We start from the raw sequence: 23340 nt of genomic DNA, 5'->3' as shown, positions 1-23340 counted from the left end.
GAATGTGCAGACTGCACAGGCTAATTAGAAACAACACTTTCCGTTTGAACGGGAATTCATTTAAACGGAAAATATCATAAATTCGGAAAGTGTCGTGACGATACTTACTGCACTTGCATTAAACCCGTTTTCCCATATAACTACGATCAAATATGAAAGCCAATGAGTACAACGATCAACGCCAAGCTCTATATAAGCTCTACATAAAAATAAGTATTATGCACCAAATGGAAATCGTCATACTTTTCATAATGATCTTCTTTTCTAAATAAAAATTACAACTTACATTACATTATCAGCAATAAACATAAAATTGTTGTGTTTACATGCACAAATAAAGATATATATTGGGGTGAACGGTACATAATTGACAAGTTACTAATTCGATACTGGACTACATGTATTATAAAATGTAAAATTATTCAATCGTGTTTGGTGTGTAAAACTTTTTGTGTGATTGTAGTTTTTCCCTATTGAAATGTTACGTTTGTTCTAATTTTAATGTAATTTAACATAGTTAATACAGAGTTGTAAACGACTTTATTTATTATACGTATTCCGTCATGGAAGGCTGAGTAATTTCAAGCTGAGATTTGTGGATCGGACTCGAAATGGCGGGTTTCCGTTGCGATTTGAGCCACATCAGCAGCCTCGATTTCACTTCTGGAAGGCAGAACGACAAGAGCAGGAAAAAGGCAAAGGGCACAAAATATGGCCACACCCAACAGTTGCTCATTCGGCATCACACTTCATTAGTTTATAAATTCGTCGTACCAGTACTTGCGAATCATGTCTTTCACAAACGAGCTAAATGAACATTATGCTTAAAAATGCGGTTTTATAGCTCTAGTTTTATTTTACCGCAGCTTCTCTACACAAATAGTTTTATTCAACGCGCACTGCACATACAGTTTCTTAATTGTACACCGTATTTTGATCTGCAGGTTTTTGTTATCAAATAATTTCCATTTATTTTATATGAATTAATGCAGCGCATTTTGAATTGTGTTGAAAAAAAACGTTTAAAAACATATATCGGAGGGCAAAGGCAAGTGTTCGTCTCCACCAACATCCTAAATATTGTATGTGGTTATGCAAAACAATTTCATTAGCTTTTATGCGATACATGTCGAAATCCCCATTTCATTCATGATTTTCAACGACAGAAATCGTCCAATATACCGTACACAGTATTTTCTATGAAAGTTAATATAGGTAACACGATCGAGTAAAATGTCGTATTGTATTTTTCTCTTATTCGGCTGTGTTTAACAATGCTTGACTTCTCAGTCCACTTGGTATTATTTCGCTTTATTATGTCCTTTCAATCAAATTAGCAACCTAACACGCATTGCCCTTAAATGTTGCGTTCTTCGACTGATTCCCATAGTGCATTAAAAAAAAATGAATCGGAATATTTTTGGATATGACAATGTTGGCTATATAGTTTTGGCCCTTTCTTTCTATTAAATGCATGTAATTCAGACTGCTATGATCTTGTCGGAAAATCGTTTTTAGCTATGTCCTTCCTTTAAATGCTTATAATTTATAATCTTCGAACGGCCGGCCGCTCACTAGCTTCGATTGAGAATCTCGCTCTAACATGCTGTTCTCTTTTTCAATGTTTCTGTATATTTTTGCATTTACCACATTTTAATCTTTTTCTGGTTTCGTCGTTATCTGGCTTTGTTCTTCTTTCTATTGTTCTTTACCCACTGATATTTCTTTGCTCGCACTTGAAATGTTGCGGTTTTCAATTCAGTTACTTCCTCCATCATAATGCGTACGTTTCCGATTTGGCTACATCCACTCTTTTGCTATGTTCTCTCGTTGATGGCAATTGTCTCTCGTTAAATGTGCCGCCCCTGTTTGACAATGTTATCCTTTTAAATGCTCCGGTGCATGTTTGGCAATATCCGTTTAAATGATCCGGTTCCTATTTGGCAATATTATCCGTTTTAATATTCCGGTACCTATTTGGAAATGTTATCATTTAAGATGTTCAGGTAACTTTTGTCATCCCTTTACTTGTGAATGTTCCGTTGTCTATTTTGAAATGTGCTCACTCTTATTTACCCGGCACCTATTTTGCCGTGATCTACTTTTTAATATATATGTTCCGGTAAATATTTAGTAATATTCTCCTTTTAAAGGTTTAACGGTACCAACGTTTGTGTATGTTCTCCTTTAAATTTCTTAATGCCTGTTTGGCTCTGCCCTCAACGAGCCCGAGTTTAATCTCTATATTACGTATCCGTTATCTCTGTGAAATGGCTACACAAGTACCGTGTCATGCTACTAATTAAACCCTAATTTATCACGTTAGTTAATGTGAAATGTTAGGGACGACTGGATACATGTATTCAGTAGTTCGGTTGGTATGCAGTTAGACATTAGATGCGCATTAAGGTAATTAGAAAATACATTTCTGTCATCGGAATTTATGTCGTTAGCTTAATTGGGGGTGAACATGATATTTAAACAAAATTTTCTACTTCAATTTGTTGAGCAAAAATTAAATATAGAACAGAGTATTGAATAAAATGCATGGTTACAGTGGTTTTATTCTAGTACTGTTCTTTACCTTGTTTACTGCTTATTTGTAGCAATAACCTGGTTTAATTATGTTTTCGACTATACTTTTTCGGACAGCAAGAACTTGCCGTTTAAATAAATGACGCAACATTTTTGGAAAGTTTAATTGTTGTCTTCCTATTTTCGTTTATCCGTTGAAAAATCAAGATACAAGATACAAACTTTTTTTTAAAGTCGGTTTACAGTAATAACAGTTCAACATTAGCTATGCATATCTATTTACCGACACATTCAAATGTATTCCGGTTATGTACAAGGCATATATAAATACAAATCCTTTTTCTTGTCATAGTACCAAAGGCATATTTAGTTTTAGTAACACATCACATGATAATAAATTAATAACTATATATAAAAAAATAAACACATATAAAATACTAAAAATTTAAGTAAAAACAAGAAGCTGGCAAACACACTGACATGCTGAATAAGAGATGAAGATATTATTATGTAGTTTTAAAAGTAAGCCATGAGTGTTTTAATAAAATAAATTAAGATATGGAAGGAAAACATAATTACTAATTTAAGTAATAAAAATTAAAAGATTATTCTACCATATATTTCGCACATTAAGAAATTATGTTGAGAGTATATTTTACTCAATAGTGATTTAACTTACATATTTTATAATCAGTTTCCTTACGAGGTAAAAAAGAGCATATATCACAGCGTACATGAAACATAAAACAAGCAAGCACAAAACGTCACACGTAAATTTAACAACCGGTCTACGGCCTGGTAAAAAAACAGAAAATCTATTATGAGTTCACTTTAAATGTATTTGTCTTGACTGTTAGATTAAAAAAATATGTTCAAATGTTTTCCAAAATACAGCACATTGTATGGTAAAGGCTATTGACATAACTCTTTAGTAGAACTAGACGCCGTAAAATATCAAATAGTAAATATGTACAAGAGTAACCTAATAAACAGATTTGTCACTATGAGCCGTGGTATATAGCAATGAAATGTATATATACAGAGGCGTATCCAGAAAATTTTCAGAGGGGGGGCTCAACAGGGGAGGGTGCGGTAGGGGTGTCCCCTTCCGTCGTTGATTTTTTTTTTTAATGGCACCTTGAAATGATGCGATTTCCTGCTATCTAATCAGCATTTTGCATGATAAAAGTGCATGTGAAACAAATAAGAACTTTAGTTCACACATCAAGTGTGACAGACACACGGACAGACAGACACACAGGGGTAAATCAAATGTCTCTCAAACCACTAAAGTATATTATAGTTAACTGGTATTTAACAAGCGTATTGTGTTTTTCGTTAAGAATATCAGTCCAATTTAATTACCGATGCTCAGCGATTATTCGCTTTGTCAATGCATGGGTCAATCGGATGAAAAAACATATTCTTCTAAACTCCCAGAAAATTCACTGGGGCGGAATAACCTAACAATGTGCGTATGTCAACCATGTAAGGTTATTGCATATAAAACTGCTTCGAATTCGGATCACTTGTTACTGCGATCGGACACAGAAACGCATGTTTCACTTAAGCATGTCATCATTTAAATAAAATGGCACTAACAGAATGAAACATTTTTGAAGCGTAAGAACCTTACGGATAAGGCACGTCGATCCTCAAAATACAGATGCTGCTTATGAAGTGTCATATAAAAGTCGGAGTATCTAATAGTATCCGAGATCAAACGTCGAAAGGGATATTTTCAAACGACAATAACTCTATGCAAAAGCAATTGAGCGAACTACTTCACAATATGCGCATGTACGTCCTAAAAAAGTGCATACAAACTTTTAACCAACTCGGATTTATAGTTCCTGAGATTTTTTGCGAAAGCGAAATATCCATTAGAAAACGACCCATTAATAATGAAATTGAAAAAGCTCTCTTAAAAATTATTTTACAAGAATACAAGAGGCAAGTTTCAGCACATTCGGATCACCAATGTCTGTGATATTGCGCGTTTACAAAAAGTTGCATATTAGATCTAGTAATTAAAGAACAAAACTCCTTGAACACTCATTTTGCTGGTCATATCTTGAGAATTTGATGATTCTATAAAGAGAAGGACGATTACCCACATGTGGTTTTATAATTTCAATCTGGCAAACTGCTGAGAGCGCTTGAATATCGTTTTTAATGACAAAGCGGGCAAGTTTGTAGCAATTTAGTATCTTGTAGCCTTTATGTTTCTTCAGAAAGCGTTGATTTGGGGCTTTTAAAGTGTAAACAAGGAAATGCATTTCCGTTAAATAAAAGTCAAAATGGCAACAGAATTTACAGAAGACTCGGTGAAAGAATTTCTTCTGAGAAAAGGGGGAAAAGTTAAAAATAACGAACTGGTCATCCACTTCAAAAACTTCTTGAATGACTCTGCCAGGAAAGGTGTAATTTTTTGTGTGTAAATCTTCCCTTAATCATTGACATTATGGAAAGAAGCTAGTCAAAACGGCCCCACCTCTAAATTCTAATATAAATATTAGACTGCTACTTTGGGATCTTTTGAATATAAGATGTCATATATAGTGTTTTTCCCAGGAGGGCAAAGGGGCATGGCGCATTACTTTCAAAAAGGGCATTTTAGCGTGTAGTTTAGGCAAAAAAGGGCAAAAACATTCCAAGAATACCTGAATTAGGGAGAAACATGTAATCGCATCAGAGGCAATTGTGAAAAAATATAAACAAGCATATTTAATGGTAATTGATGTATTGAACTTACTTTGATTTATATTAATATATTTACCTTGCAATGTACATTTAATTCCAATGCTGTTTCAATACACTGTACAGCAAGACAAACATAATAAAGCAATATACGCATATGAATCTGATTATACACAGATGCACTAACATATAAATGAAACCATGTTGTGTTTTCCCATTTTCTAACGATACTTTGGTCAGATGTTCAACAATGCGAGTCAATTGAGCGCTAACAATATGCAAACACTCGTTTCCGTGACACATCCACTGAGTAGATTACAAATAAATATGTTGTTGCTATCTAAAACATTTTCATGCATTGTTGATATTCACAGACATTTCATAAATTCCTTCTAAATGTATTATCTCCATCGTTAATTCGACAGGTGTGCATAGCAACGTAAAATCGTATAATACGTCCGCCTAAGACGCAATTCGCATTTTGTTTAATTAGTATACATCTCAGTAATTATTTCAATAATTAATTATCTTAAAGACGATAACTATACAGAAATAATTTGTTTGTGTTTTTAAATGTAAATATGCTTAAAAATATATGTTTTTATATAACTGAATTATGCATGAAATGCACAATTTCCACGAGGATAACGCCAATTTTTTATCAAAAGTCTCCGAAGTAACAGTCCACGATTTTATCGTGGAGGATTACACATCACTGACAGATTAGTGCGCTTGATATAACATAGCCTCTGCCATAATCGATTGATATTGACACGGGGTTATTCACACATTACTAATTCACAACCGCGCGATCTGATACTAGTCCGCTTAGAAGTTTGGTCAAGGGCCAATTAAGATGTTATCAATAAGGGTGGAAAACAGTGGGTGCTCATGAAAGGGCAGGGCGGCGGCCTTTGGAAAGGGCAGCGTGGCTCTAAATGGCTTTGAAAGGGGCAGCGTGGCGCTACAAAAAAGGGCATGGCGCAGTGCCACGCTAAAACGGCCTGGGAAAAACACTAATATATATGTTTGTATATAATGTTAGGCTAGCTAGATTGCACTTTACCGGTACACAGTTGTTCACCCCGGTACCACTATCGACAAAGCGGAGGTTTGGGGGCAGTAGGAGTAGCCCCAGATTCTAAGAAAATATATATATTTAAGGATAAAAAGGATTATTAGGTGTTGCGGGTTAGGGTACGTTTTTCCGTTCTTTTTTACGTACCGGTAAAGTGCAATTGCCTCTAATGTCAACAGGGTATAAATCAGTCAATGTTTTTAAGTGTGATATATTACTTGGAATCAACAATAAAGTTATCAGTTATAATTAAAATGGATCAAATTCAACTAAAATAATAATATGATACCAAGATGTTATATAATTAGACACAATTAGCAACAGAATTAGCACCATTTTTTTTTACATATATTAAGCGCTAGTGCATAATGACATCTTGATTAATGCCTTAAATGTTGTGTTATATGGCATCGCACAAGCCACTCGACTGATACATACTCTGGGAACAACTGACTAGCTAAATGTTCTGTATAAAAGCCACAACTCAGAAAATGAGATCATTTATATAACATACACATGAGCTTTTGCAGATATATTATATTCATATTTGACACCATTGTTGTTTTATTATAGATGAGATGCGAGAGAAGTTCAAAAACTATGTGAATACACTGGCAACAATAAAACTAGATGAGGTAATATGCAGCTAACAGTTTACCATGAATTAATAAAATACTGCATAAACATATATGTTGTATAACATTATCTTTAAGATAATAAAATAGGCATTATTATAATTAATTTATTATTATTTGTTTGGTAATAACAAGCATTTCTATTTTGATTAGTATTAGTCATTGGTAACAGGAAATTGGTATAATAAGTTTGGTGTAAGCAACTTTGAGGTCCTAGGTTTGATCTCCTCTCAGTGATGTTTCCTGGAAAATGAGATCTACAGGTAGTCTTTATAAGCCTAATTCTTCTGATGGGATGGAGCTAAATATGAGTGTTCATAGGAAAGTTTATATGGTGTTAAACATGACATGAATTGATTAACAATATTATAAAGTAGTAAATTTTTGTCTAACATGAGCTTTTATGATCAGCTTTTGTCAGTGTTTCGTTGTTCTTTAGGCCACATGGTCATGAAACATGGTCAGTATGTTTGTTCCAATGATATCTCTGCCTTGCCCTAGTTTGAAACTTGATCATGTGGGTTCAATAACTGTATTATCATGTCAAACCGAGCAAAAAGCTTGTGAACACCCAAGAAGTCAAGCACTTTTTGCCAAATAAGCTGGTATGAATGCCTGCACAATTTGAAATCTTAATTTTGATTTTTTTACACACACCCTGATTCCACATTCAATAATGCTTTATCAGCTATGTTATCATTCTATTCTATAGGTGCACTTGTATTGATTGATGCTGTTTTCAGTGACCATATACAAATCCTTCAATATCAATGAATGGCCTTTCTTTTTTTGCTTTTATTTAAGTGATATGAAAAGAACTTTATTTGTATTTTTTTTCATTATTGACATGTGATAAACAGGGCCCACTTCCAGTAATGACTCCCCAAACCTAATGTATCGGGGATTGGCCAACGCAATTTCCAAAGTTGTTTTGTTATCAATTAAAAACTTACCTATCCACAAAAAAGTCATTTTTCCAAAAAATATTAAACGTCATGCCGACAAATAAACTTGATTTTAAAGCAGTATCAGAATACAGTAAAGGAATTCTGATGAAATTGCCGTTCACATGAGCCTTGTTTTGGGGAAATTGGGCTTAATGCATGTGCGTTAAGTGTCATCCTAGATAAGCCTGTGCAGTCAACACTGGCTTATCATGAACAACACTTTACTCTTTTATGATTTTATGGTCTCTTCTTAAAGAAATTCCAGTTCTGGGGTCGTATTCCAGAAGCATATTAAGTTAAATTTTATTCTTATCCTTAAATTGGGAAATTTTCTTAAGTGTTTCATTTCATATTGCAATAGATTGGCATCAAGATACACATTTAAATAACATCATTATGCCAATGTTATTTTAGTAATACCAACAGAACATGTGTTTCATTATTTAGTAAAGAAATACAAAACATTGTAATATTGAACTTAAGTGAAATTATTTAAGAAATGACTTAAGATGTTTTTGGAATACCACCCCAGGCAGAAGTTGTCATCCCTGATGCACAGGCTTACCTGGGATATTTTGTACATATGCATTAAGCCTGGTTTTCCCAGAACGCAGCTCATATAGTTGTAATAGACTGCAAAGGCTAATCTGAGACGACACTTTACACATGACATGCATTAAACCCTGTTTTCTCAAAGCGAGACTCATGTTTTTTCATTGTGATGTAGAACAAGGAGAAGATCCTAGTGTTGAAGAAGAAGTACATGCAGGACAGCAGCAGGGACAGTGACGAGATGTTGCCACAGGATACATTCCTGAGAGCCAAGTCTGAGCCACCATCTTCAGGTAGGCTGAGCCGATTGTTGGACAAATGGCACCTGGAAAATCGGCACCCTGTATTTTATTGCATACCCGGACCCTGTAAATTTGTTGACCAGGACAATCAGCACCTGATTAAATTGTAAACCCGGACAAACGGCACCCGATTTAAGACTTAGAAACAGTTAATGTTTTGTTTACCAATAAAGACATTCGACTTAGAAAATCCCGTCAACACCTGAATAAATGACTGTATAGACTTAATCATACTGATAAGTCTAATCTGCTCATTGGTTGGAAAAAAGAGATAACTGATTGTTAATGTAAATAATACCTGACGGACTTTGCGATAAAAGGAGTACTATCTCTGTGTATTGTGGTGTTTTCAGATTATATATTGTATATATATATTGGGGCAAGGAAAATGCCAGTCAGTTGTAATTTCCGTTCTGCAATTAATTTTGTTGTAAAATACCGGTAGTACATGCTTCTATCAAAATTTAAAGACATAAGTAGTCCACGCAGAAATATCGTTTCCTCAGTTTGACAATAATTGGAAATTACTTAGCAATTAATTGTATGAATAAAGCAAATCACAGATAACGTTAATCAATCCACACTTAAATTAGTTTGATAACAAAGTTTGTTGACGGGATTTATTAATCATCTCTGTTACCAAACCAATCAGCGGATTAGACACATTTGTACAACAAGGTGCTGACGGGCTTTATCGATCACCTTTCATCGAATGCCGACTGTCCAGGTTAACAATTAAATTGGGTGCCAATTTTCCTGGTCGACAAATTTACAGGGTTCCGCCTGTCTGGGTATGCAAAAATACACAGGGTGACAAATGTGCAGGTGCCATTTGTCTGGATACCGGCTGAGCCACCACCGTCAGCTAGTAGGTTGTCTGTAGTCAGGGTGCAGGATCACGTGACTTTTTGGGGTTCCACTTTTTAACTTTATAGGATTAAACACGACGGTAAGTGGTGCTTTATTTCAAATAACTTTTTTAAACAAGTTTTCTTAAGAATTTCAACTAGTGCATAAAAAACAGATAATTATGCTGATTATGGCAATTTGAAATACATCAGAATTACTGTATTTATTAAGCATGTTCTCTTGTTGAAAAATTTCATTTTTACTGCAAACCTTGTACACGGTTAATGGCCGGTTATGTTTCACGCAAGGTAAAATTTTGTCTCCAATTTCAGGCGTATTCAAGGATTTATTCTTATACCTTAAGATATTGGCACAAACTGCAAGACAAACGGTCCTTTATGCACTAGATTTTTGCAAATGTATTTCAATAACTTGAGATATTTGCAAAAATGAAGTTCTTAATGGTGTGATTACATTCTGTCCAGCCAGTGTGTAAAACCTTGATTCTGCACCCTGAAGTAGAGGTTCTGAAGTTTCTAGATTTGTACTGAACTTCATTCTTCCATTTCAAGTATCCTAAAACTCATTTGTTAATATCAGTCAAGGTCCACATATACATTGTAATTTTAGTGCTATGTTACATCATTATAGAGGTCATAGTTGTGAATTTCTAGTATATTGGCACACAGTCCTATTGCCACTTACTATATTGGATTGCCTTGCTGCCAGATACATCTCCTGTTTCCTATAACATATTATATTTCTTTGGGTGTGTGTGTGTGTAAATGTTTATATATTCTTGGTAAAATATTACAAACATACATACAAGAATATATTTTACATAGTATTTTAAGAACAGGTATTCAATGGGTACATGAACTAAGTAATTTTCTTAAGATATTACATACTTACATGCAAGCATGTTATTTATAGAGTATTTTAAGTAAAGCTATTTGAGTAGAGCATACAAAAAGTTATAAAACGTACATTCATATACGATTAATATGGTTTAATATTTCAAGCATTGTACCAACAAAACTAATTTGCTCATGCATATTATAAGGCTTTTGTTGTATGCATATCTTTTGTCTGTAATATATTACACATTGGAAAGGTAACTTAAGTGCTGAATTGCATTGTGTAAAATACATATGAGCTGCGTTCTAAAAAAAACTGGGCTTAATGCATGTGCGTAAAGTGTAGTGCCAGATTAGCCTGTGCAGTCCACACAGGCTAATCAGAGACGACACTTTCCGCTTTTATGGTATTTAAAGTTTCAAGGAAGTCCCTCCTGCACAAAAATCAAGTTTAGACGGAAAGTGTCGTCCCTGATTAGCCTGTTTGGACTGCACAGGCTAATCTGGGATGACACTTTACGCACATGCATTTAGCCCAGTTTTCTCAGAACAAGGCTCATATGCATATAACATATGATATCTCAACTATGTTGATTTTAGCCTTGTTCTGGAAAATACTGGGCTTCATGTAAAGTGTTCTCCCACATTAGCCTGTGCCGTCCACATAGGCTAATCAGGGACTACACAAGTTGATTTTCGTTAAGAAGAGACTGCCTTTGTAAGAAAAATTCCATATAAGGGGGAAAGTGTTGTCCCTGATTAGTGGACTGCACAGGTTAATTGTTTATGACACTTTACGCACATGAAATGCATTAAGCCCAGCTTTCCCAGAACGTGAGTAATTGTTTCAGTGGACCGGCCTGACGGGGGTGTACAGTCATCACTGGTGCGAAGTGAAAACGTCAGGTCCACGTCGGATCTGTTGGCTGGGTCAGACTCGTATAGCCTCGCCTCCACAGTGTCTTCCTCCTCACTGGTCAGTACATTTTGTCATAATTATGGCCCCTTTTCTACTTAGAAAATGCAGCAAATGTTAAAGTTTGCGTACTACCCCAAATATTTTCAATGTCCCTTGACATATTGCTTTCATATTTTGCATACTTGTTAACCATCATGACCCCAACCTATAAACAAGAGCATACAACTGTATCAAGCATTTTAACAGAATTATTGCCCCTTTTATACTTAGAATTTGCATATTATTGATAAATCTATGTTAAAGTTTGCGTACTACCCCAAATGTTTCCTATATCCTTTGACATATTGCTTTTATATTTTGCATACTTGTTAACCAACATGACCCCAACCTATAAACAAGAGAAACCACTGTATCAAGCATTTTGACATAATTATGGCCCCTTTTACACTTAGATAATTGAACATTTTGCTTAAATTGCCATACTTCTTTATTTATGATCACATTTTATTATTAATTTGACAAAACAACACTTACCTGAATACCACAATGGATTCCACCCAAACAATACCCCACGCCCCTACCCAGAATCCCTTCCCCCCCGACCCCCCCCCCAAAAAAAATATTTTTTTAAACATCATCTAATAAATTACCACACCCCACATTATACCCCCTCTCACACCCCCACCCCCTACCCCCCCCTACCCCCCCATTTTTTTTTAGACATCATCTAATAAATTACCACACCCCACATTATACCCCCCTCTCCCCCCCCCCTCCTCCCCCCCCAAATTTTTATTTTTATTTTTTTTCCTTTCTTTATTTTTGAAAGGTCGTCTAATAAATGACCACACCCCACATTATACCCCCTGTCAACCCCCCCCCCCCCCCCGAATTTTTATTTATTTTTTCCTTTTTTTATTTTTGAAAGATCGTCTAATAAATTATTGAATATGAACAATTTCCCCATGATGGCTTACGTTATACTGTCAAGCACTCGAATAGTCGAGCGCGCTGTCCTCTGACAGCTCTTGTTTCCTGTTTATAGTCGATAAGAAAATCAAAATTAATTTAAGACTTTAAAAAATATATTCAAGTTTTCAAGTTTAATTAACAACCATGACATACTGATTAGCAGCAAACAGCATAACATTTGAACAGCCTTTGAGTTACTTGCAGGCTTTTCAACTTTTAAGATGTTTGCATATAGTCATTTTGACTTTGTTTCTGAGTGAGAAAGGGTAAACCAAGAACAAACAACCTTGTCCTACCAAAAATGGGTCAAATGCCATATGTGGCAAGAGTAGCTCTAGACAAAACTGCAAATATATGCACACTAGTAAAGAACTTAACTTACCGTTATTAAGTCTTGCAAGGTTTCGTGCTCACATTAGGGGACAGAGTAGCTCCTGACCAGACAGCTTGCAAGTATAGACTGGTCTGTAGCTATGCTCTCTGCATATTCTGTAGGACTCATTTTTTCCCTTGACAAACTTCTGTTCTCTACCAGACCACTCTCTTTGCATAATCCTTCGTGCACTAACCACTGTTCTCTACCAGACCACTCACCCTCATTGCACTTACCACCCACAGGGATAGAAACCTACTTTTTGCAGTAGGTTGCCCAGACAAAGAATAAGGGCCCCAGACGCAAGTTCATGAAATGGTTATCTAGAACTTCCTTTTAAGAACACAAAATAAAAAAATAATATAACAATACTGACGTGACTCCATGACATTATGTCCTTTAATGAGCAAGAATTTTCAGTCTTTGTAAAAATAAAGTAATAAGCTGTTGTTAAATTTGTTCAACCTTTTCTATAAGCTAGTTGCTTCATCAGACAAACAACTTTTCAAATTAACTAGCCCTTGCCTAAATCCACTCACCCCTACTCGCAACCATTGATTTCTATCCCTGTGCACTATACTTTGTTTGCAAGCTTTGTCTGCTTCTCTCCAGTCGTCAGGGGGACAGGAGTTGGAGGAGGACGTCAACGCCTCCATCATGAGTGTGAAGGAACGCGCTCAACACCTTAACAGAATGGAGTCAGAGACCGAACTGCGAAAAATATCCTCCACCACTAATTTGGCTGCTACGGGTAAAAAAGGCTACAAAAAGGTGATGCACTATGATCAAGCATGTATTTCTGCCTTGTTTATGATGGTTACTCTCTTTTGAATGCCAAGTTTTTAATTTGTCAGTAGGTTTTTAACGAAGATAAAATATTCAAACAATATAATTAATAGTTATTAAAATTATTTAAGTGTCCCAATATCAAAGGTTGGTTAGGTGATTTTTTTGCCTGTACCCGGAAATGTTTGATTTTTCCTTTTATAATTTGTTTATGGTTGTTTGTTCAATTTGGATGTTTTTGGAAAGCAATGTCATTCAATGTCAAGTGTTTGCCTCTTGTTTAGGGCCGAGATCTGGATGGTGATGACTCCTCCACAAGTTCCATGTATTCTGGAGGCTATATGCCAGTAAGAGGAAAATATATCTATAATCATAGTTTATTATCTGACATGAGAAATATGGTATTTTCTTGTTTAGAAATGCAATAATTTTATTGGGCATTCTTGATTATCAAAAATTATTTATGTTATGTATAGGGTTAAATAAATTACCAATTAAAATTATTGGGTTATTGCTTTTACTTTCAGTTGATAATAAATAGATTCAAAAGTCAAAATCTATTCAGATTTGAAAGTGTTTACTTGCAATGGCAGTGGGGACACTTGACCTATAGGGGATATTTGTATAAGAGCCACATTCTGTGAAAAACTGGGTTTATTTTATGGGTGTAAAGCGTCCTCCCAGATTAGCTTATGCAGTTTGCACAGGCTAATCAGGGGTGATTTTCTGCTTGTAACAAAAATCCTTTTAAGGAGGGGAGTCTGATCAAAGATAAGCCTGTGCAAATTGCACAAGCTTATCTGGGACAATACTGTACGCACAGTTTAACCAGAACTAGGCTCATTTATCTATATGGGGAGGAAAGCACTGTGAGTTGTTAGCCTATTATTTTTTATGTATTCCAGCTTTCTCCAAAAGAGAAGGAATGGCTAGTGAAGTGTTCCAAGTCAGACTACCATCTTATGAATGAGCTGCTGTCCAAAAATCCTGAGCTTGCTAAAGTCAGAGATTTCACCTCGGTATGAAACATGTGATGTGCTTGTTTTTCTGTTTAATCATATATATATATATCAGGGATCATATGTTCCCGCTACATCAATCGGTCTGGATATAAATGGGGAAAAAGTATCCGAAAATTTATGTCTGAAATCATGACAAATTACGTTAAATTATATACCATTGATTTTGCCATTTATGAAGGTGGTATAATAAATGTACAAGTAAAATTCCCTTAGGCATTTTTTTAAACGGAACATACCAGTTTTATCAACTGGTTTTATCATTTTTATTTGATTGTTGTTTCGCGTGCTGTTTTATCAGACTTTTTTCATCGTTGTCAATATTATTAATCTGTGCAAGTCTATACCGATGTTTTAAATAGTTGTCGACTCGACAATAGCTTACAAACATGCACTGAACCAAACAAATGTCTGTGTGTAGGTTGGCTACTAACCATAACAAAACCAAATAATTAAGTAATAATTCGTGTACGTTATATTTTGTTGTCAAATAACCCACGGCCGATAGTTTAGATGCGTAGGGATTAATTCACGAGAGCGAAGCATTTGAAACCACACATCTTATTTTCCGGTCGTGGGTTATTCAACAGCAAACTATAAAGTACACAAATTATTTTGATTCTAACACGGTTTTACTAAAGATTTATACAATGTATATTAATTTCTTGTGTACTATTTTATGTGAAGTTTCGCCCATAAAAATAACTTTCGGCTGTTCTGTGGATCAGATCCGCGACTTTCATTCGTAATTATATTACCGGATTATTACGCGGGTGAAAACTGCATCAGCATGTTTTGTTTGTGCTTTCAGACGCGTCTTTTCGGATGCGTCTTTAATCCGCTGTTCACAAGTTTTTGATTCTTTGTCTGACGTGCAATAAACCGGTCCTGACCGGTTTAGAGACTGCAGCGAATGGTTTATCACACCTAATCGAGATAAGAATGTCACTAGGGTGTGTTAGCATGTACACTGTGTAATCGATTTCATGACATGGGAATTTTAGAAAACAGAATCGACCCAACTGTTTTGGATTTTCAATCGGTCTTTCATGACCCCAATCGGTCTAGGACCGACAAAACCAAAAAAATATGATCCCTGATATATACATATATATATATATATATATATTTATATATATATATACATAAAAATATGTAAATATGCCTATTTTTATGGAGCATTGCACCTAGATAAATTGACACTTTTCCTAATGACGTCTGTTATAAATTATAAGCTTTTATATGCTTAAAATCTTAAAATTAAGTTTACATTTAAAGGCTTCAAAGAATGTTATGTTGAATTAAATAATCTGTTTACTTTGGTAGCTATAATTCAGATAAAAATAACATTCTTGCTGTTTATGTTATATTTCTTTTCCATGATATCTGACATTCATAACACTACACGAAGATTTAATTGATTGACATTCATTTTGATAGATTTCCTCATTTGATATATTTCTACATTCTGATACATTTCTTTTCTTTCCATATCTGGAATGCAGGGGGTAAGTCAGCACTATTTATAATATTTAATTAAGTAAATAAATAAGACACTTATGGTGATGATTACACACTGAATTAGTTTTAAACTATGCAGCATTGTGTTATGTTCTATGTTGTTGGGCCTGTATTTACACAGCAAGCGCTGGACAAAAATTATTTTGAGCCAAACAGTTTTTGTTTTTCGGCGCCCGAAAACTGGTTTTGATATAATAATATATGCTATCAACTTGTTTATATTTCTTTTAATGACAAAAAGGGCATATTACATATAATACTATAATATACAGTTTTCAATATAGAAATAATGATTATGGTACTTGTCAAAGTACAAACATAAGTTATTTTATACATTAACATTTAACAGTGGTGTCGATTGTCCCAAATTTGAAATCCTGAAAATTAGGCTGGTGGAATTGCAGCCACAGGAACCTAACAGGAAAGAAGGGCAGAGTCCCCCACCCCACCCAGATCCCTTACTTATTGTTTTTTTTTATAGTCTTTCCAAATTTTGTCAAACTTCTTCTGAAAATTGTTGGGCCAGTTAGGTCAGTTGGTATAAAGCTGGACTACAAATTCGAGGATCCCAGTTTGATCTCTGGCTTGGCCACATAATCTGTGTCGGGATATATTGTGAAAGCCTTCATTCGGCCATTATACCCTGTGATTCACGTAGAGCAGTTGTCAGTTACTGTCATGAGAATGTGCACTCTGTATGTGAAAACTTGCTCTTCCAGGAAAAGTGTGTGTTGGTTTACTGACATCTGTGACTGAGCTTCTGTTGAAAACAGCGAGCAATTTAACTTAACAAACAAACAATTACAATTGTAACTTATATTTGTTTTAACCAAAAAATAAACTATATATTTTAAAATGATTTGTAAGATTGCTTTATTTGCCTCTAAAAATGTTTAAATCAATAATATTCACACAAAATAAAATATGGAATAAAAGGAAATTAAGGAAATTATTTGAATTGAAATTTAGTGAAATGTTGAAATATATGGCATAGATTTAGTTTAATTACAGAAAGTATGAGCATGCAATTTAATGGAAATGATCTTTTTAAGGACATTGGAATTTGGGATAAAGATATACTGATATCCTTTTGATATGTGATTTAAAAGTTACACAATAATATTGTTGGCTGAGTAATACAAAACAAATCATATGTTGACTTTATTAATTGCATTGTTTACTTTCATGCTGCTGCTTTGATCCTGACCATATACATAGTATGTAAGTATAACTTTCTGTGCTTCCTTGTCTTTATACATTTATTTAAGTAAAACTTATTTGATTTTAAACTCGCCTCAACAGGATGTGCTTGTCAACTTAAGGCTCATTACCACGGCAGTGGCCATATTTTTAGTGGGACTATTTACCTGATAGTCTGAGCTATTCATTTCAGCCAGTTGTTGGCCTTAGCATCAGGGTCATGCTCTTCCAAAGGTTAACGTAGTTACTACTAGGTTATATTAACAATTTCTAGGCAGAGTCCGAATCTAGGTCACCTGCATTAAAAAATAAATCACAAGATTAAATCTTACAAAAAAACTTGTTACCACTTTAGAGGCCATATGTATAACGCAAGCTTGATGAATCATGGTTGAAGTGAATATATTGGCAACATCTATGCCAAGTTTGAATCTGGTTTACATGCATCTTAGAACTAGGTAATAAGGTCTTATCTTATAAAAACCTTGTTATAGAAGTTATATTAATGACTTAATCTGAATGAAGCTTTTCCAGAATTTGGCAATATCATGGCCTTGTTTAAATACGGGTAAAGTGGGTTCAAAAACTAGATCAACACGTTGTGTCTTTATCAGTTTGTGAACACTAAAGGGCCATCATGGCCCTGGTGTTTATAGAAATAAAGAAGAAGCAAAGTGAAAAATGCTCTTCATGAGTTAGATTGGTTACCTCCCTTATCTATTGCATACTCTCTATATTATAGTCAAGGGAGTCAACGGTTATATTCAATGGGGGACCAGTTTATTCATGAGTGATTAGTTTGTTTTCTGTGGTCTTACAGACCAACAAACATCATTGAAATAAATGTTAAGTTAAAAGTTTCTTGTGAATATTCAAAGTAATACTTTTTCTTTTGTGCCTAATATTAAAAACTAAAAAATGTTTGTGCTCATTTAAAAATAAATACATGAAGCAAGTTATTCATGAATTTCAGACTGCACTGCATTGGGCCTGTTTACATGGAAAGGCAGATGTCATCAAATTACTGATGGGGAAACACGGGGTCAACGTCAACCAAAGATCGGTATGTGCCAAAACAGTGTATGCAATATCGATAATCATTTCACAAAAGAGGGTTTTCCATGTCAAAACTTGTATTCCATTCTAAAAAACTTGCTTTATTTATAAATTTATTAGATAAAATGTAAACATTGCAAAAAGGGCTAGGTTCATGAAGAGTTGCAATATGCCCTGTTACAGAATTGAATGAATTTACTTTAATCTTTTAAATATAGTAAAACTACATATAAAGCTGCTTCGTGAACCTAGTCCTTTGGTTCATGATTAGCTCAGTGTAATCATCTGAATGGATATTAAATAATAATCACTTCTCTGATTCTACTCATTTAATTAATGTTTTGGCATTGCGCCTTTAGCAAAACAATGGAAATATCTATGGTAAGTTACATGCATCCTCATACTAGGTCACATGGTTTTGATGAAGGCGCAATGCCGAAAAGTCAATAAAAGGAGTAGAATCAGAGAAATTGCTCATTATTGTTTAGTTATCTTTCAAAATTTGTAATTAAATTTAGAAGTTGAGAATGCCAAATATTTCCATTTTGGTGAATCAATAATTCGAGCCAAAATCTTGATGTACACATGTAGTATGATCCTTACTCTGTGATATTAGGGCATTGAGATGGTACGTAGAGTGTGGCCCCAGATAAGCATCTGTGATCCGCTCAGGCTAATCAGGGATGAAACTTTCTAGCCTAATTGAATGTTTGCCAAGAAGATACCTCCTTTAAAATGACATACAAGTGGAAAGAGTTTATCCTTGATAAGCCTGTGCTCACTGAAGCACTCAAGAAACATTTTTCAGATTGTTATGATCCCCAAAAATTTTTGGGAAGCATATAGTTGCCAGTTTGTCCTTCCTTCCTTCCGTCACACTTTTGTTACAGTTTCTCATAGCACCTTCAATACTTTACCGATCTCTTTCATATTTGGCATGTAGGTACCTTGCATGGACCTCTACATTTTGATGAGGTTTGAGGTCACTGGGATCAAGGTCAAGGTCACCGAGGCTAATAATAGATTTTTCCGTCACACTTTCGTTACAGTTTCTCATAGCACCTTCAATACTTTACGGATCTCTTTCATACTTGGCATGTAGGTACCTTGCATGGACCTCTACCTTTTGATGAGGTTTGAGGTCACTGGAGTCAATGTCACTGAGGCTAATAATAGATTTTTCCGTCACACTTTTGTTACAGTTTCTCATAGCACCTTCAATACTTTACGGATCTCTTTCATACTTGGCATGTAGGTACCTTGCATGGACCTCTACCTTTTGATGAGGTTTTAAGTCACTGGGGTCAAGGTCACCGAGGCTAACTTTTTTTACTGTTTGTCATAGCGCCGTCAATTCTTTACTGATCTCTTTCATATTTGGCATGTAGGTACCTTGCATGGACCTCTACCTTTTGATGAGGTTTGAGGTCACTGGGATCATGGTCAAGGTCACCAAGGCTAATAATATATTATTTTAGGTTGTTATTAACACATAGATTGACAAAGCGCATCATCAGGGAGCATCCATCAGTTTCACTTATATTCTTGTTTTTTTATGGCTGACATCTTAAAGACCAAAATGCATTTTTTTATATTGAAATTGGTAAAAAATAACTAATCCCCCTTATATATTTTGAATTTGATAGCTTGTAATGCTTCTGGAACATGTATACTACACATAGCTTATATTATGTTTGTTTCAAGCATTTTTCTAATGAATTGTATATTATAGTTTGTAAATGTTTGCAAGAAGTCTTCCAAAAAGGAGTTATTGGATTCTATTTTGATTTAAATAAAACAAGTCCTAAACAACATAATTTTTTAACTGAAGCCCTCTAAAAAATATTTGCTGACAATAAAATTAGAATGATCATCTAATTTCTTTGTTTTCCATTGGTTTGCTGAAATTAAGACTTGTATATAATTGTGTTTCACTTTGATTTTACACACGACATGCATAAATAAGTCTTATGCAAAAATGGTCCTTATAAATATTTCCTTTGTATTTTCATGCCCGGTTCCAGAATGTAAGTACATGTTTTTAAGTCTCATGAAATATTGATCATTTAAGACACAGACAAATTGTATCTCTTGAAATTGGAATACCACCAATGCAATAATAGTTGTATTAAATAACATGATCTTATATGTTCAGTTAAACCTGCACAGACTAAACTAAGACCATCTTTCAAATGATAAGTAATGGTACTATATACTCTTGTAATTAAGTATTTATTTATAAATACATTTATATGTTTTCATTCAAAATACCATATATTATACTTCAAAGTTTTTTTTATCAGCATTTATTTGTATAAGTTTTAACTTCCTGTATTTACTAATTTCATACTTCTGCTGACATTCCAGGGGGTAAGTTTTATTTTATTTTTTTCATTTTGATAATTTTAATAATTAAGATAGTATTTGATCACATTATGTTTGTAGATGAAAAATTTATTTTGCCATGTGTCTTAAACAATAAATACACAATTTAAACTTGTTAAGGAGTAGAAGTGTGTTTTTTAGTTTCACAAAAATACCATATTCATTTTATTATACACACTTTCCCCATGAAACAGGCATTCTAAGATATTTGGGTACCAATTAAGTGAAAAATCAGAAGGAACGATAATGATTCATTTATTGTTTACATACACCAAAACTAGTTTGTCATGATAATCAATCTCTGCTGTTGCATTACACCCTCTGTTATTACAATTTTAATCTGCTTTTTTGTGTACTCATCAGAATTGTTATTTCATCGTTGCTAAGAAGTAAAAAAGAAACAAAACAATGTATACATTTGAAGTATTGGCATCATACCAATTAATTGATGTACACTGTATGGCTGTATTGAACGTTGATTGTGATGTTATACCATTATGTAAATCAATTATTTTAGTCTCCTTCTGTTAAAACAAGGCTTAATGAATGTGCCAAAAGTGTTGTCCGAGATAAGCCTGTGCAGTCTGCACAGGGTTATATGTGACGACACTTTCCGCTGAGACAGGATTTTCTTCAAGAAGAGACTTCCTTTAAACAGAAAATTCCATAAAAGCCGAACATGTTTTTTCTGATTGGCCTTTGCAGACTGCATTAAGCCCAGTTTTTCAAGAAAGCTGCTCAAACGTTCATGTATGCCTGTTTGTGTGCTGACAAGTATATTCCTGCTTGTAGGGTTACACTCCACTCCATATAGCGGCACAGCAAAATCATGAGGATGTGGTGGAGCTTCTCATTGGATTCAGTAAGTTTGCTCTTGTATCAGTAAGTTGGCCCTTGGATTCAGTAAGTTGGCCTTGGATTCAGTAGGTTGGCCTTGGATTCAGTAAGTTGGCCTTGGATTCAGTAAGTTGGCTCTTGGACTCAGTAAGTTGGCCTTGGATTCAGTAAGTTGGCCCTTGGATTCAGTAAGTTGTCCCTTGGATTCAGTAAGTTGGCCCTTGGATTCAGTAAGTTGGCTCTTGTATCAGTAAGTTGGCCCTTGGATTCAGTAAGTTGGCCTTGGATTCAGTAAGTTGGCCCTTGAATTCAGTAAGTTGCCCTTGGATTCAGTAAGTTGGCCTTGGATTCAGTAAGTTGGTCTTGGGTTCAGTAAGTTGGTCCTTGGATTCAGTAAGTTGGCCTTGGATTCAGTAAGTTGGCCTTGGATTCAGTAAGTTGGCATTGGATTGAGTAAGTTGGCCCTTGGATTGAGTAAGTTGGCCCTTGGATTTAGTAAGTTGGTCTAGGATTCAGTAAGTTGGCCCTTGGATTCAGTAAGTTGGCCCTTGGATTGAGTAAGTTGGCCCTTGGTTTCAGTAAGTTGGTCTTGGATTCAGTAATTTGGCCCTTGGATTCAGTAAGTTGGCCTTGGATTCAGTAAGTTGTCCCTTGGATTTAGTAAGTTGGCCTTGGATTCAGTAAGTTGGTCCTTGGATTGAGTAAGTTGGCCCTTGGATTGAGTAAGTTGGCCCTTGGATTCAGTAAGTTGGCCCTTGGATTCAGTAAGTTGGCCCTTGGATTCAGTAAGTTGGTCTTGGATTCAGTAAGTTGGCCCTTGGATTCAGTAAGTTGGCCCTTGGATTCAGTAAGTTGGCCTTGGATAGAGTAACTTGGTCGTTGGATTTTGTAAGTTGGCCCTTTTCGTCTCTTATACACATTTTTACCCATTTTATCCATCAAAGAATGAAATTAAAGTACAGGTCTTTCTTATTACATTTAACTTTTAAAGTGTTCATTTCCAACCATAAGGTACTGATGAACAGCAACCAGTATAAAACATCAAAAGCCTGTGATTTACTTGCAAGAGGGGAGCATATAGTCAAATAAAAATACTGTGCTTTAAAGTGTAATTACAAGTATAAGCGAAAGTAATTCCATACATGCATTAAATTAATTTATAAGAAAGAGTGACTGACACTTTTCATCTTATTCCATGTATAATTATGCCAGCCAAACCCAAGTGTCTGTCCATGCACACAAAGTTGTCCAAAGGTATTCTTCTACACTTGTCAATGTACAGCATTTAAACTTTCGGGAATTGTTGCCTTGTTTCTTTTGATGCAAAGTTTGAGAAGAGTGCAATGTTCATTTAATGACAGAGTCACTTATGCTTGTTGTATTCATTTTGTAGAAGCAGATCCAAATATCCGAGACTATAGCGGAAAGAAACCGAAACAGTATCTACGGAATTCTGCTGCCTCGCGTACGCAACGTAAGTCACCATTATCTCCCTTTAAGGACACTGTTGATAGCCAAATAACCACCAGTGTCAATTTACGCCACACCACACCTGCAGAGACTGCTGTTTTTTTACGACAAAAACATGGCGCTCCAATCAGTCACCCGACCGATTTTCGACACGTCAAAAGCGAACTGATAAGCGCTCCCACTGATTTTCGGCATGTGCAGAGCGCTGGTTTTAGCAATGAAATTGGTGGCTTTGGGGGTGGGTCATTAAGGACATCTGTTAGGCTTGAACGATTTTCGTTACGCGAGTCAGATGACTTGAAAACTGAGTCCGGTGATTTGTAGTTTCTTATTCTAAACAATTCAGT

The 23340-nt window shown here is 35.0% G+C and overlaps 2 protein-coding genes across 2 annotated transcripts in view; both read left to right on the top strand.

Moving 5' to 3' along the window:
* The first annotated feature begins 4788 nt into the window (after positions 1–4788).
* On the top strand, positions 4789–14530 carry LOC127844840 (uncharacterized). Its single transcript, XM_052375354.1, has 7 exons — positions 4789–4956; positions 6887–6948; positions 8623–8740; positions 11307–11431; positions 13332–13490; positions 13790–13852; positions 14411–14530. The coding sequence occupies exons 1-7, from the start codon at positions 4836–4838 to the stop codon at positions 14528–14530; spliced, it is 768 nt and encodes a 255-aa protein (XP_052231314.1). The 5' UTR covers positions 4789–4835.
* A 4137-nt stretch (positions 14531–18667) lies between these two features.
* The window catches only part of LOC127844839 (uncharacterized), a 29915-nt gene continuing 25242 nt past the window's right edge, over positions 18668–23340 (top strand). Inside the window, exons 1-4 of the mRNA XM_052375353.1 lie at positions 18668–18682; positions 20669–20671; positions 21479–21548; positions 22917–22997. Coding sequence (XP_052231313.1) covers positions 18668–18682; positions 20669–20671; positions 21479–21548; positions 22917–22997 — 169 coding nt within the window. The remainder of the gene's footprint in view (positions 18683–20668; positions 20672–21478; positions 21549–22916; positions 22998–23340) is intronic.

Source organism: Dreissena polymorpha, chromosome 9, assembly GCF_020536995.1.
Source record: "Dreissena polymorpha isolate Duluth1 chromosome 9, UMN_Dpol_1.0, whole genome shotgun sequence".
In the NCBI taxonomy this organism is placed as follows: domain Eukaryota; kingdom Metazoa; phylum Mollusca; class Bivalvia; order Myida; family Dreissenidae; genus Dreissena; species Dreissena polymorpha.
This window is presented reverse-complemented; position numbering and strand designations above follow the sequence as displayed.